The following is a 15,136-nucleotide window of genomic DNA, read 5'->3' as shown; positions in this document are numbered from 1 at the left end:
AGGCTGAGATGCGACCCACACTGATAACTGCCCATCCCGTCTGTCGATTTGTCTTGCTTAAAAGTTTGTAGGTTTTAGCGTTGGTTTAAAAAAGTTGTCAGTTGAATTATTCTTAAAAACATTAAAATTAACAATATTTTTCATATAAAGAAATAGTTAAGCTTGAAAGTCTAATTTTGTTGAATAGATTTTTATTCGAAAACAAATTTTTAATAATGAATAAAATTAGTTTGAGAGATGTCTAGAACCGAACATCAATTTTTACCAAAATTGCGTACTATTTTTTGTAGATTTTAACGGACTGTTGGATTTTTATAAAAAAAACTACTGAATATCGAAAACAATATTTTCTGTGAAATAAAAAAGAAGTTTAAAAACAATATTTTTAATTTTTGAAAATCTATTTGAGTCAGAAGTAAAATTTTACCAAGTCGTAGTATTGTTCTTTTCTTAGGTTTTTTTTTGTAAAAAAACTAACAATTCGATTTTTCTCAAAATTTAACTAAATGTTGACGACAATATTTTATTTATTTAAAAGATAAAATTAGCTTAAAGCCAATATCTCAAATTTTTGAAAAGATATTTGAGTTGAAATTCAATTTTTACCAACCATATCGTTTTTTTAGGTTTTTATTTTTTACAAAATAATTTCAATTCGATTTTCCTTAAAATATTACCAGGTGTTAAAAACGTTTTTTTTGTTGCACAAAACAGTTTTGGAGATAAAATCATTTTGTATTCATAAAGTTTTCGAGGTGACCATTTTTTTTTAGTTTTTTTTTAATTTATAAAAAAAAACGTTGATTTTATTTTTTTTTCTAAAAATATACTGATTTGGTATCAAGTTATAATATTTTATAAATAATTTAATTCAAGTCTCTAGCATTTTTGGTTCGTGAGATATTTAAGGTTACAGAAAGGTTTACCTTTTTTTTAAATATAAATAAAAATTTGGGTGGCGCAACAGACCGTTGTGAACCAGGGCCTAGTGACTTACAACTCAACCATTCCTGTGTGCGAATACTGTTGTCAGGAATGAAAGGGACCTACAATTTTTAGGCCGAATCCAAACGGCTAGTTTGAAAAAGCACTTTTTCATGACAAGAATTACTTTTGAAGGTTGTCAATTCCTCGGATTGAACCCAATTCCTAGGATTGAACCCAAGACCCCTTTCATAACAGTCCAACGCACTTACCATCATGCCACGGGTAGTACTTTTATTTTAACTGCCATTGTAAAAAAAAACCACCCTCGCAATTTTATTGAGAGCTCTTTCTGCATTATTATCTGTATAAAAAAGAAACTGTTTGAAGTCGATATCTTTAATGGCTCTTGTGCTATAGTCGACAAAAAAAACGTCGCGAACGTACGGACGCACGAACATACGCACATGCATCTCTCAAAAAATCTTTTATTTCGAATCGAGGGACATTGAAAAGTCGAGAAATATCAAAATTTTCAATTTGACGAATCGGACCCTTTACAATAACTTCCTTTGGGAAGTTAAAAACTACTAAAAATATGCTTTGATTTGAAAATCTATTTTTTGTCGAAAATACATTTTTACCAATTTAAGTACAATTTTATATTTTGTAAAAAAAAACTGTCAATTCGATTTTAGCAAAACTTTTCCATTTGTCGAAAACGTTATTCTTCGTTATATAAAATTATTTTGGAAATAGAACCGTTTTTCGTTCGTAAAATATTGCAGGTGAAGGTTTCAGAGGTCTACAGAGCAATGTCTAGTTTTGGCATCCCTGTCAAACTTATCCGTTTGTGCAGAAGGACGATGGAGAATGCACGCTGCTCTATCAAGGTCGGAAAAGATCTTACAGATGCATTTGATGTCAACGCGACTCAACCGTAAACACTAGAGGCACAATCTTCCAAAGGTAAATCCAATTACTCGGATACTTAGATGATATTCACATAATTGGAAAATCTAAGCGTGAAGTCAGTGGAGCGTTTTTGACCATTGCGACGGAAGCGAAGATTATGGGTTTAGTGGAAGTTGAACAACGACGTCTTGGACAAAACGTCACCATGGACAGCTTAAACTTTGAGCTAGCTAAGGACTTTGTCTACCTAGGCACCGTTATAAACACAGACAACGACACCAGCGCTAAAATCAAACGAATAAAAACTCTTGCAAATCACCATCTATAAGACACTCATCATGCCGGTTCTCATTTATGAACCTTGAACTCTTGAACCTGTCAAAGAAAGATGAGAGCGTCTTAGGATGCTTTGCGAGAACGGGTGATTTTTGGTCCCGTACGCATAGATGGAGAATGGAGGAGAAGATATAACGACGAACTGTACGGGCTGTACAGCGACACTGACCTAGTTAGCAGGATTAAAGTGCAACGTATTAGGTGGCTGGGTCACGTAGAGCGAATGGACATCAACGCTCCAGCCCAGAAGGTCTTCGAATCCAATCCCGAGGAACGGCGGCGCAGTAGAGGAATACTGCGATTTAGGTGGCGTACCCAGGTGGGAGAGGACCTCAACCAACTTGGCGTGCTAAACTGGAGACAGTTAGCAAGGGACCAAGCTGGCTGGAGACGCATGTTGGTTGAGGCACAGGTCCTCCCCAGACTGTAGCGCCACTTTAAGTAGGTAAGTAAGTAAGATAAAAGATCTTAATAGGAAGTAAGTTAAGAGATTTCATTCCTATTATCCAAAAAATTTTCATACAGGTTGTCGTTTTTTGTTTTTAAAAGTGTCACTTAAGTTATCTAAATTGTACAGCAATTCGTTTTATTTCGTCTGAAAGCTTGGATTTAAATTAAATTCAAATTTTCTGGAGTTGTTCACAAAATTGAAATAATTGATAAGACTTATCTAAATGTAACGTGAGTAGCCATGTTAACGAAAATATTACCTCATTTTAAAACGTATCGCATCCGGACCTGGAAAACGATACCTGAATCTACATTGAAAAATCTAGTTTAATTAATGTCGCACCGATGTTCAGCCAATAGCTTTTTTCTTTCGTGACCTCATCTTAATACATTTTACCAAACCTTTTAAAAACATATTTATTTATTGAAAAAAGTTCAACAAAATTAGAAAATATAAAAAACATATTTCAAATGACGTTATTGGCATGTTCGAACTTTTTTGTTGTGAAAGTATTGCTAGTTTTCTGCTTCCTGCGAATTAAGTTTCGTTGACTTAAATAATGTCTTTTGTCAAACTTTCTTATCTACCTGGTCTGTCAGTACGGAAGTCTTAACTTATAGGTATCATAAATAAAATCAGATAACTATTTATTTTCTCATTTGGAAGGGAATGACCTTTATGAATATCATTACTTCTGATTAACCATTCGTCAATCATTAATTTCAATGAGGATTATCCAGGTGCAGAGCTTTTGTTCTGTTTATTAGGTAACGAATTTTTCGTCTATTCAAGTCGCAATGATCTTTAATTTCATAGAAAGTGGAAATGTTTCCTAACCACATCCGCACACATTTGTTTGTGTATCGACTTTCCTCTGCCTTATTTTTTACGAATCCACATCCTCATTGTATCCCCATCCATTTAATATAAAAAAAACTATCTTCTCCAACTGATTCTAGATTGTTAAAGCCCTAATTGTGCATATCCCATAATGATGAATTCCTCTATTTACTTTTTCTATAGAACTAAGTATTTTCGAACGATTTCCTCTATTAGCGGAGGAGGGCAAATTATGCTTTTTCTCGCTGCCAACAGGATAATGTCGGATAAGGATTATTGTGTACATCCTGAGAGGATAGAGTGAAAAAGGGGGGGTTCGCTTTAGTTCGTTTGGAAAACATTTTCTGATGTGAAGCCTTCTTCTCTTGTTATTGTGATGTCGTATCGTAAGTTGGTGTATTATACACGCCACCATGACAAGACTTTTGCGAGCCCCCTTTAACTCTACACCGACGCCCGTTGTTATCGCACACAAATTCCTAGTTGTACCTTTCTAAGGACATAGACAGCGCAAATAATCCATGATTGTTGGTTACATTGCATACCAAGATTGCCGATTGTGGGTCTCTTCTCTAGCTGATGGTTTGTACAGTGTACATATATGAGGACTTACATATCCCGACAACGCCAATATAGTTCAGATGGGCCAATCCGAAAAAGGATATTGTTTTGCAATTACAAAGTTCCTAAAATCCTACATTGATGGTTTCCGAGTTTCCATGTTGTATTCTGTGTGTCCTTAATGTCGAGTTCAGACTCTCTTGTTCCTAGTTTGCGGTTTTATACTTAGGTAGAATGTTTGGTTAAAATACACTCGTTTTTGGATTCAAAGTCACGACAATAATTGTACTTTCAAGAGAGCACAGGAAAGGGAACTTTAATTGACGGGTTTTATTCTACCGGAGTCCGGATGATTCCGGAACCAATGCAGACGAAAACGTTTCAGTAAATAGCAAAAGTAGACGTTAACGGAAAGCTTTCTAAATTGGATATTGTGAAGATCTTTGTTTTTGACGGATTACAGGCAACTTAAGGTTTGATAAGCTTGACTGAAAACGTTATTTCTGTACAAATCAAGTACAGGTGAAAGAAAAATACGGGAAATATTATAATTTTGCCACAATAGGAATTTTTGTAACAATAATTATGGTACAAAAAGCTCTTGTGGGATAAAAATTGGAAAAAGAACCAATTTTTTTTATGAGTCAAAAATTGTTCCAGACAGAAATGGAAAGAAAGCTAGAAGGAAAATTTAAAATAAGGCCAAGAAATCATATAAAGTCCATAAGTATAACTACTGCAAACCAGAAATTATGTACAGGGTTTTCCAACAGGGACGCTACAAAAGTAGAGCGACAGTGATATCAAATTACGACTTTTTCTTGCTGTTCTTTCGACATTTCTTTTCTGTAAGGTTTGCCATTTCTTGAAGGACTGATATATAAGCCAACAAGGAGTAAAAATTATTAAAAGTTACTACCGAAATTTCTAGTCAGTGTCCTCAAGGTTAAGAGCGCTACGTCCAATTTATGGTCGTCAAAATCTCCTTAGCAGATCAACAGATCTAGTGGAAAAATTTGAATCCATAGGAACAGTACAAAAGGTTTCAGTGGCAGTGAGACAAATAAGTGCCCGTAGTGTCGAGAAAATTGCAGCCACTGAGGCTTCAGTTGCAGAAAGCCCAAATGTGTGTCTCACACGTCGTTCTCAAGCGTTGGGAATCTCTGTGTCGTTGCGGAAAGATCTTGTCCTACTCCCTTACAAGATTGAATTGACGCAGGAACTGAAGCCGCTTGCCCACCAGAAGCATGTCGTATATTCGTGAATTGGGCTGAGCAACAATTTGAAAATGATTCGGATTTTCATTGAAAAATCATCTTCGGCGAGGAGGCTCATTTCTGGCTGAATAAGTTTTTCAATAAACTAAATATGCCATATTGGTCAGTCAGCAATATACGCGTTCTGCATGTGTTATCATTGCATCCAGAAAAATTATGGTTTGGCGTGGTTTATGGGCCGGCGGCGTCATTGGGCCGTACTTCTTCCATAATAATCAAGACCGACACGTAACTGTAAATGAGGATAGCTACCGTTCAATGATGACCGAATATTCTTGGTCCCAATTGGATAATATGGACTTGGAGAACATTTGATTCTAACAGGACGGAACCACAATATCAAAATCAATGTATAGGAAACTATGTTTGGAAAACGTGTTATCTCACGAAATAGTCTAGTCGCTTGCCCGCTTCGGTTGTGCGAGTGGCCCGTGGTGGCAATGCAAAAGAAATCGAGATCCATATATTATAATGACATTAAACTTACTTTTAGAGGAATAACGAATTTCATTAATATTCAAAACATTTTTTGTTTTATTTAAAACGAAACTTTTGGAGCGCTCTTATTGCAAAACCCGATATTATAGCTTGTAAACAGTAAGATATGTACACTTTGATGTTGGAAGTACATAGATTTCGTGGACGGTGTCTTAGGCCCTTTCTTGATGACAGCATGCACTTTGTTTAACTCTCAATGTCTCAATGCTCACAAAAGCCCCATCAAAATTGCATTAAGTTTTTCCATTTATTTCAATATCCTTAGCATATGCAAGGTATTGGACAGACAATTTCGGTAAAGTTATTTGGAACTTTGGTAAAGCAGCACGAATTCTGCACAAACGAATGAGTTTGGCAGGAATGCCAAAACTTGACATGGCTCTTTACACTTCGTCGATGTAGATGATGTCATAAGCGGCCTTGAAATCAATGAAATGTCCTTGATGGACTGTGGACTTACCTGGGTTAAAGCCTATCAGCCGCTTTAATAGAATTCGTCTTCTCTAATTGCATCTTGGCAATGATTTTTTGTTTTTATAATAAACACACACTCAAGGGGATATTACTACCTTTATTCTGCAGAGGCACAGTGTGAGCACAAGGAAGAGGAGAGAGGGTTTAAAAGGAGATGTTGGTGCACAGTAGTACCCGTGGCATGATGGTTAGTGCGTTGGACTGTCATGCAAGGGGTTCAATCCCTGCCTGTGCCACCTTAATTTAAAAAAAATAATTTTCGCGGGTACTGCCTCTTGCGAGGAATTGACAAATCCTTCAAGAGTAATTCTTGTCATGAAAAAGTGCTTTCTCAAACTAGCCGTTCGGATTCGGCATAAAAATTGTAGGTCCCCTCCATTCCTGACAACATTACTCGCACACAGGAATGGTTGAGAGTTGTAAGTCACTAGGCCCTGGTTCACAACGGACTGTTGCGCCACCCCATTTGATTTTTTTTTTTTTTTTTTGGTGCACATTGGTTTTGAATTCCTGAATATTGCAATAACTAGGAAAGACAGAGTGTGGTAAGGCATTCCACATTCGCGTAGTATGGCTAAAGAACGAATGAAGAACGAATCTCTGACAGTAAGACCGAAGTTGGGCCATTGTTTTTCGATATTTTGTATTGACGGCTATGAAATTTGTAATAGGTTACTAGTAACTCTGTCGGAGAAAGATTTGGCTATCTCTTCCGATCGAGCCGTTGAATTGAATGTTTTTGAATATGGTAGTTAGAACACAGGACTGTCATGGCAGAGGTCCTGGGTTCCATTCCTGTCTGTATCATTTTAAAGTATTTCACGGACACTGCTTCTTGCGAAGAATTGACAAATCTTCTCAGATTCGTCTTTGGGGTTCGGCATACAAAACGTAAAGAAAACGGTATGGAAACCAAAAGTGCTACATTGGCTACTACGATGCATTGGTTCGTTGTCCAGGATGCTAGAAGCGTGTATAACGTTGATCGTCAATCTGATTTCCGGTCGATTGATATGGAGAGCACTAAGTTCCTTGGTATATATTGAGGTGTGTGTTTACTAAAATGAAGTTTCACCCCGCAAAATCGATGAGCCTGAATCCATTGTTCTAGCTTCGCTTTGCGAGTAGTCATTTACTAGCAGCAAGTCAAATTTTGTTCGGTTATACACCCAATTCTATCTTTCTTTCGGACTTTCTCGAGCACTACTAATACATACACTCACGGAAAGATATCGCCGATGTTTTGCTTCCAATCTAGCGTTTCGTCAACTAAGGTTTATTATTGATTTACATACATATTCCAAACAATGAGTTCAAATTATAAACTCAGGTTGGAGACATTTAACATTAACCCAAATTAAAAAAAAAAGTTAGTTAACTTGGCGGTAAAGTCCTGTGTGAACTTGGGCCTCGACCCACAAACTTCTAGATCTAGCTCTGTCCATAGGTAAATATCTCCAGTTTCGCGCTACAAGTTAGGTGAGGTCACTTTCCACTCGTGCGTGCCACCTGATTCGCGGTCTTTCTCTACTGCGCTGTCCTGTGGGTGTGGATTCGAAGACTTTCCGCGCTGGAGCATTGGTTTCCATGCGCTCTACGTGACCCAGCCATGTAAGCCGTTGGATTTGTACCCTTTTGGCTTAGTCTACGTCGCTGTACAGCTCGTCATTTCATCTTTTCCTCCATTCCCCTTCAATAGATACGGGATTACGGAACCGTAGGTCACACGAAGAACTTAGTCCATGTTTCTGCACCGTATAGTAAGATGAGGATGATAAGGGTCGTATATTACGACACTTTGGTCCTACGAGAGAGGGCTTTGCCACTCAATTGCTTTCTTAGTCCAAAGAAACAAGAGTTATTCTTCGCTTGATCCCAGCTCTGGTGTTGTTTTCTGTGTTTATAGCGGAGCCTTGGTAGAAAAAGTCCTTCACTACATAAAAGTTACATCTTTCGATTTTCCCGCCTCTGCCTCAATACTCACAAAAGCCCCATTGACATCAAGCTGAGTATTTCCGATTATGTCAAGGTCATCAGCATATGCTAGTAATTGGACAGACTTTTGAAACATAATGCCTCTAGGGTTGAAGTGAAAAAATCGCATGACGCCGCATCAAGTTGTCTAAAACCTTTTTTGACAGTCAAAAATATTCTGTTATTTGCAACCTTTACGGAGCAGCGTTAATTCTCCATGGTCATCCTTCACAAACGGACGAGTTTGGCATGGATGCCAAAACTAGACATGGCTCTATACTGCTCGTCCCAACAGATGCTGTCATATGCGGCCTTGAAATTGATGAAAAGATGGTGGGTGTCGATTTGGTGTTCTTGGCTTTTCCAAGATCTGCCATAACGTGAATATTGGATCGACTGTGGACTTTCCTATTCTAAAACCACAGTGATAAGGACCTATCAAGTTGTTGACGATGGGCTCTAGACGTTCACATATTACGGTAGAGAAGATTTTATAGGCGATATAAGTAGACTGCTTCCCCTATAGTTGGTGCAATTTAGAGGGTCTCCTTTTTTCAGGATCGGGCAAACAATACTGAGGTTCCATTCATTGGGCATGCTTTCTTCTGACCATATCTTACGGATAAGTTGATGCATGCTCCTAACTTTAAAGAGCTCGGCATTCAAACCATCCGCTCCAGCGGCTTTATTAGACATCAGCTTAGATATGGCAATCTTTACTTCGTCTAAGTTAAGAGAAGATTTTATAGGCGATGTTGAGTAGACTGATTCTTCTATAGTTGGTGCAGTTTAAACGGTATCCTTTCTTCAGGATCGGGCAAACAATACTGAGGTTTCATTCATCGGGCATGCTTTCATCCGACCATATTTTATAGATAAGTTGGTGCATGCTCCTAACCAACTTATCTCCAGCTGCTTTAAAGAGCTCGCCATTCAAGCATTGACTGCGGTTCCACTATGATGTTTCCACTTTTGCCTTTGCAGTATTTGGTTCTAGATTTTTGTACTTGTGAATTTCGTTTCACCTGTTCATAAAACTTTCGCAATTCATTCCTGCTTTTTAATCTCTCAACATCGGTGTTGCTCTTGCCTCTTCTGCTTCATGAGCAGTTCTCGTCCTTCTTTTCAACGCTACTTTGCGTGCCTATTGCTTGGCTGCATTTGCCTGCTGACATTCCTTATCAAACCAGGGGTTACTTTTTGGTGGCTGCTTGAAACCCAGCACGTCAGATTTGGCTTCTCTGATTTTGGATGCATTGTGTTTGCGGCAGAGAACTTCTCGAGGGGTTACTTGTAACTCGGTCGAAGAAGGATTTGGTGATCTCTTGCGATTCTAGCCGTTCGACGTTTTACCTTTTCCCAGCACCTCCTTGTTTCGCCTTGTGTCTGGAAACCCGAAGTGCTACCTTGGTTACAACGGGTGAGTGTTTCAAGTAAATGGTAGCTAATTGGAAAGTACGGACATCGATGATGCTGGAAGCGTGTCTGGTGTCGATCGCAATATGGTCAATCTGGTTGACGGTAGATTGATCTGGAGAACTACAAGTTCCTTTGTGGATGTTGAGTTGTGGAAAACGCGTACTGGCTACTGTGTTATTCTGGTTAACTGCTTGACAAGAATAATCTTGCTCATGAGAAAGTATTGTATTTATTGGCATTTCATAACTGACAAAATATGCTGTTAATATGGTGTGACTTATATACCTATGTACATAGAAATAATATAATATTGTATTGTAGTTGTAGGTGTTGCCAATGTCTTCCGACACATCCCCCTTTTTCAGTATTGATAACGATCGACAGGTTTCACTAGCCAGCCGTATCGAGTCAGGTAGCCTTGGTTATCGGTACTTCCACTTGTAGGCCCAGAAGACGAATGAATCGATGCTGACGATAATGGCAATTGCGTTGACGATGCTGACGCGTACGATGGTACTGATGATTGTGAAGGTGACGAAGAGGGTGTTGAGAATTGCGTTGATGTGATCGGCGATGATGTCTTCTCTGGCGACGAAGCTGATGGGAATTTCATTGGAGTTGTGATGTCTGGAATATCATTCTCTGTTTCATCGATTATCTCTCCTGCTCGGTGAGCTCGAGTTAGATGAAAGCTGTTACGACGTAGTTTTCCTGTCGGAGTTTCGATGATGTAAGAACGAGGGTGCTTGGTCTTCTCTCGAACTGTAGCCCACACTCGTTTATCTCGTACCCAAACTAATTCTCCGGGAATAAGATCATGCTTCTGCACGGCACGATGTCTGTTGTTAAAGTTTAGTGTTTGTTTTTCTATTCTATCATCCTCCTTTCTTTTTAAGTCATTGTAATCGACTGTTTTTGACTCGTAGCGTTTTGGAACCATAGGTAGTGTTGATCTGATGCGGCGGCCCATCAAAAGTTCTGCTGGGCTGTAGCCGTTGGATAAAGGGCTTGCACGATTATCCAACAAAGCTTTGTATGGATCGGCGTTTTTCTTGAGCTGTAGTTTGGCAATTTTTACTGCAGCCTCTATGAATCCGTTGCTTTGTGGAAAGTGGGGACTGGATGTGACATGATGAAATCCATAATCCCTTGCAAATTTGGAGAACTCTGAGGTGTGAACTGGTTCCGTTGTCACTTCTCACCAGTTCGGGTACTCCAAAGCGTGCAAAGATCGATTTGCAATGGTTAATGACCACACCAGCCGTCAATCTTTCGAGTAACGCTACCTCGAAAAATCTATAAAAGAAATCAGAAATGATCAAGTACCAGCGCCCTTGGCATTTGAAAAGATCCATAGCTACCTTTTGCCATGGACGTGTTGGAAAGTCCGATGGCATTCATTTTTTTGTAATTCCTTTTGTTTCTTGGATGCAAACACTGCATCTGCTGATCATCTCAGCAATGTCTGTAGAAAGGCCTGGCCACCAGACAGATTCACTAGCTCTTGCTCGACACTTTGTTATTCCTTGATGGCCAGCATGAAATCTTCCGAGAATGTCTTGTCGCATCGATGCAGGCATGATGAGACGGCAGCCACGCATAAGCAAACCGTTCTCGTTGGCAATTTCGTCTCAACTGCAAAGTACGGTTGCAAAATATTGGGTAGTTTGTTTTTTTCTGGCCACCCATTCAATGTATAGGAGGCGATTTTGCTAAGAGTTAAATCGCGCTGCTGTTCGGTCCAGATTTCTTCTATTTTCAAATCAGATGCAGGAATGTGAGCGATCACCAAGTTTAAGTGTGCGAAAATTTCTTCTTGAAGCTTGTTTTCGCTATCTTTCACATGCAAAGGCTGGCGGCCTCTACCTGGAGTGTAAAAGATTGAGAAATCGTAGCGCATCATTCTTATTCTCAAACGCTGTAGTCATGGTGTTAAATCGTCCAGATTCTTTATTGTGAAGATTGGCACAAGCGGTTTGTGGTCGGTCTCCAGATGAAACCGTATGCCAATAACAAAATCCTGGATCCCTCACAAGCCCACGTAAGAGCCAAACCCTCTTTCTCGATTTGGGCGTAGCGCTTCTCGCACTCGGTCAGTGTCCTGGAAGCATAAGAGATTGGTTTTAACTTACCATCGAGTTGCCGTTGACGAATGACTGCACCGATACCATATGACGAACTGTCAGCTGAAATGACAGTCTCTTTGTTGCTGTCATATATTGCAAGCAAGGGTTCGCTGGTCAGGATTTTCTTTACTTCCTCGAACGCCCTCTCCTGCGTTAACCCCCAAGTGAATGTTCGTTCCTTCTTGAGCAGTTCGTTGAGAGGTTGCAGTACGTCCGATAGTCTTGGTATAAATTTTCCAAGATAATTAACATGTCCAATCAGAATGCGAACTTCATGCACGTTTTTCGGTCATTCCATGTTGATGATAGCTATAATACGATCGCCATCTGTGTGCACGCCATCTTCATCGAGAATGTGCACGAGGAACTTGATGCGTTGAACCCCAAACTGACATTTAGCATCATTGAGTGTGACCCCTGAGATTTGAAGAAGCTGTAGTACTAGACGAAGTCTTTTGTCGTGTTCGTTAACTGAGCTGCCCCACACAAGAATATCGTCCATTTGACAAAGGATTCCTTCCAACCCTCGGACTATGCTGGACATTCTCTTCTGATAGTGTTGTGGAGCAGAAGTTATACCGAATGGAAGACGGTTGTAACAAAACCTCCCGAAGGGTGTGATGAATGTAGTTAGTAGTTTTGACTCTTCGGTGAGTTTTATTTGCCAAAACCCACTATTGGCATCTAGCTTGCTGAAAATTTTTGCTCCTGTCAGCTGTCCTAGGGTGTGCTCGACAGAAGGCATAGGATGACGCTCCCTTTTAACGAATTTATTGAGCCGTGTCAGTTCAACGCAGACGCGGATGTCTCCATTCTTCTTAGAAGTGATGACCATCGGAGCGCACCAGTCGGTTGGCTTATCTACCGGTTCGATCACACCTTGAAGCACCATGTCGTCCAATTGCTTCTTCAGATTACTTAGAAGCGGAATTGGCACGCGCCTAGGTGTGTGAATAGCGAATGGAACGGCATCATCTTCCAGTTTGATGTCGTATGGCTCGTTTATTGTACCCAGTCCACTGAAAAGTTTGGCGAACTCTTGTGTAGGTTGCAATTTTGTTTGATTTTCCACGTGGTTGATGCGTCTGACTAGCCCAAGGTATTCGCAAGCTAATAGACTCAAAAGAGGCTGTGCCAAGCCGTTTACAACATAGATTGTCTCAAACTTTCGCTCCTGTAAATAGACTAACTCACCTCGGAACATACCCTTTGTTTGAAGTTTATTTTTACTTGGACCGCAAAACACTTGGTCCACAGGAAGGAGTGAATTCATCTTTAATTTTTGTTGAAAAATGTCAAATGGGATTGTTGTAACGTCAGCTCCAGGATCCAACTTTCACGTGATGATTACTTCATTCACAGCTACCTCAGCTGACCATCTTTTGCTGCTATTTTTGGCATCGTTGAATGTTACATTGGCTGACACAGCTCCGAGAAAGTTTGCCGCATTGTTGTCTGGTTCGGTTATAACTTGCTTAACTGTTTTCTTTGCGAGACAAGCACGGGCGAAATGACCTTGTTTGTTGCAGTTGTTACAGATTTCACCTTTAGCTGGACAGTCATTCTTCTTGTGTCTGGTCTTACCTGCGCACCACCTGCATCGCCATGCACGAATCTCTTGACGTTTACTGTTACTGGAACTTGTTTTTGAATGTCGATCGTAGCTTGTGGTCTCTCACCCCAACTACAATGCGGTCACGTATTAGTTCATCATGTAGTGCACCGAAATTGCAGTGTTCGGCCAATGCATAAAGCGAAGTGATAAATGTGTCAACCGGCTCACCTTCTTCTTGTTTCCTTGAATTGAACATGGCGCGTTCATAAATGACATTACGGCGGATAACAAAATAATTGTCAAACTCCATAACCAATAAAAACTTCTTCGAGTCACCATCGGTTAATCCAAAGGAAAGTAGAATGTCTTCTGCCTGGCTTCCAATGATGTATATGAAGGTGTTGACTTGTTCTTCATCTGTTTTGCCGCTCAACCCAGATGCCCGCATAAATCTTTCAAAGCGTCTTCTCCAGTTTGGCCACTCCGAAGGCGTCGAAAATGTAAAGGACTAGGTGCACTGAACCTGAAATTGTCTAAAAGTTGGAATAGCTGGTGATGCTCCTCCTGCTGTGGGTAGCATTATCAATAATTTTTTTCTTCTTCTCTACAGACAGGGATAGAGAAAAAAAATTAATCAAAGTAGAAGGCGAACAAAAAAAAAGATTTTAGTTGCGATTAAAACAAAAAAAAAGCACCGCTGCCACCATGTGTTTTTCTGGTTAACTGCTTGACAAGAATAATCTTGCTCATCAGAAATTATTGTATTTATTGGCATTTCATAACTGACAAAATATGCTGTTAATATGGTGTGACTTATATACCTATGTACATAGAAATAATATAATATTGTATTGTAGTTGTAGGTGTTGCCAATGTCTTCCGACACAGCTACAATGAAGTTTCGCCCCGAAGCAAAATCTATGAGCCTGAATTCGTTGTCGGAAGTGTTGTCGTACAGGCTATTTTTCCAATTATTCCACCAAAGATGTCTTCCCTTCCTAGCTTGGCATTAAAATCGCCCAGGAATTTTTTAATAGCATAGCTAGGACACTGCTCATATGTTTTCTTTAAGAGCTCAAAAAACATATCCGTGTTGTTGTCATCTTTCTCTTCTGTGGGGAAGTGTGCGCATATTAGGCTAATGTTGCCGAATCTAGCCTTGATGGGGATGGTCATGAGACGCTCGTCGATGCACCTACAAATATAGCTCAAGACTTGTTGCCTCGGTCTGGTTCCAATGACAAAGGCGCGATCAAATAATCGGTGTTGGTTTTCTCGGCAGCAGTCACCATAGTAAATGTCGCAATTTTTCCCGGCCCATCCCATCGTATTTCCTGGATGGCGGTGATGTCTGCTTTATAGCAGTCCAGGGCCTCCGGTAATTCTTCGGCTGCACGTGGTCTGTTAAGGGACCTTACATTCCATGTTCATATCCAAATTCCATTGTCCTCAATTCGTGGGTTGTTGACAAAAAGTTATTTGCAAATATAAAAATAAGAAACACAACCTTAAGGTGATTGAGGATATGAACAAATAACAGCTTATGACTCATAAGACCTCTAAGGAATTGCTTTCCAGTTCAATTGGTTTTTAATTTAAAATAAAATACTTTTGATTTTAACAAAGAATTTAAATATCAGAATGTGACATTTTAATTTGCAACTTAAATATCTAAATGGTTTAGGTTTATTAAGCTTCTACAGACATTACCATAGCTTTGAAAAGTTTCCTTCCCGCATTAAATAATTTTCAAAGCTAAAACCAACTTAATTCTTCATCTTGTTCT

The 15,136-nt window shown here is 39.5% G+C and overlaps 1 protein-coding gene across 1 annotated transcript; it reads right to left on the bottom strand.

Annotated features, from left to right (window-relative positions):
* Window positions 1-12,084: 12,084 nt before the first annotated feature.
* On the bottom strand, window positions 12,085-13,798 carry LOC129953573 (uncharacterized protein K02A2.6-like). Its single transcript, XM_056066816.1, has 3 exons — window positions 13,475-13,798; window positions 13,147-13,281; window positions 12,085-13,068 (listed from the first exon to the last, which is right to left on the bottom strand). Exons 1-3 carry the CDS (start codon window positions 13,796-13,798, stop codon window positions 12,085-12,087), a joined length of 1,443 nt encoding a protein of 480 aa, XP_055922791.1.
* Between the last annotated feature and the right edge of the window lie 1,338 nt (window positions 13,799-15,136).

This window comes from Eupeodes corollae, unplaced genomic scaffold (genome assembly GCF_945859685.1).
Source record: "Eupeodes corollae unplaced genomic scaffold, idEupCoro1.1 scaffold_512, whole genome shotgun sequence".
In the NCBI taxonomy this organism is placed as follows: Eukaryota; Metazoa; Arthropoda; class Insecta; order Diptera; family Syrphidae; genus Eupeodes; species Eupeodes corollae.
This window is presented reverse-complemented; position numbering and strand designations above follow the sequence as displayed.

Excerpts from the sequence above, each read along its gene's own strand:
- LOC129953573 (XM_056066816.1), bottom strand. The coding sequence starts at position 13,798 with ATGCGGGCATCTGGGTTGAGCGGCAAAACAGATGAAGAACAAGTCAAC. Across the intron at positions 13,282-13,474 it reads GTGACCGCATTGTAGTTGGG|AAAACAGTTAAGCAAGTTAT; the intron begins GTGAGAGACCAC and ends TGTCTCGCAAAG. Across the intron at positions 13,069-13,146 it reads CTGAGGTAGCTGTGAATGAA|ATGAATTCACTCCTTCCTGT; the intron begins GTAATCATCACG and ends CAAAAATTAAAG.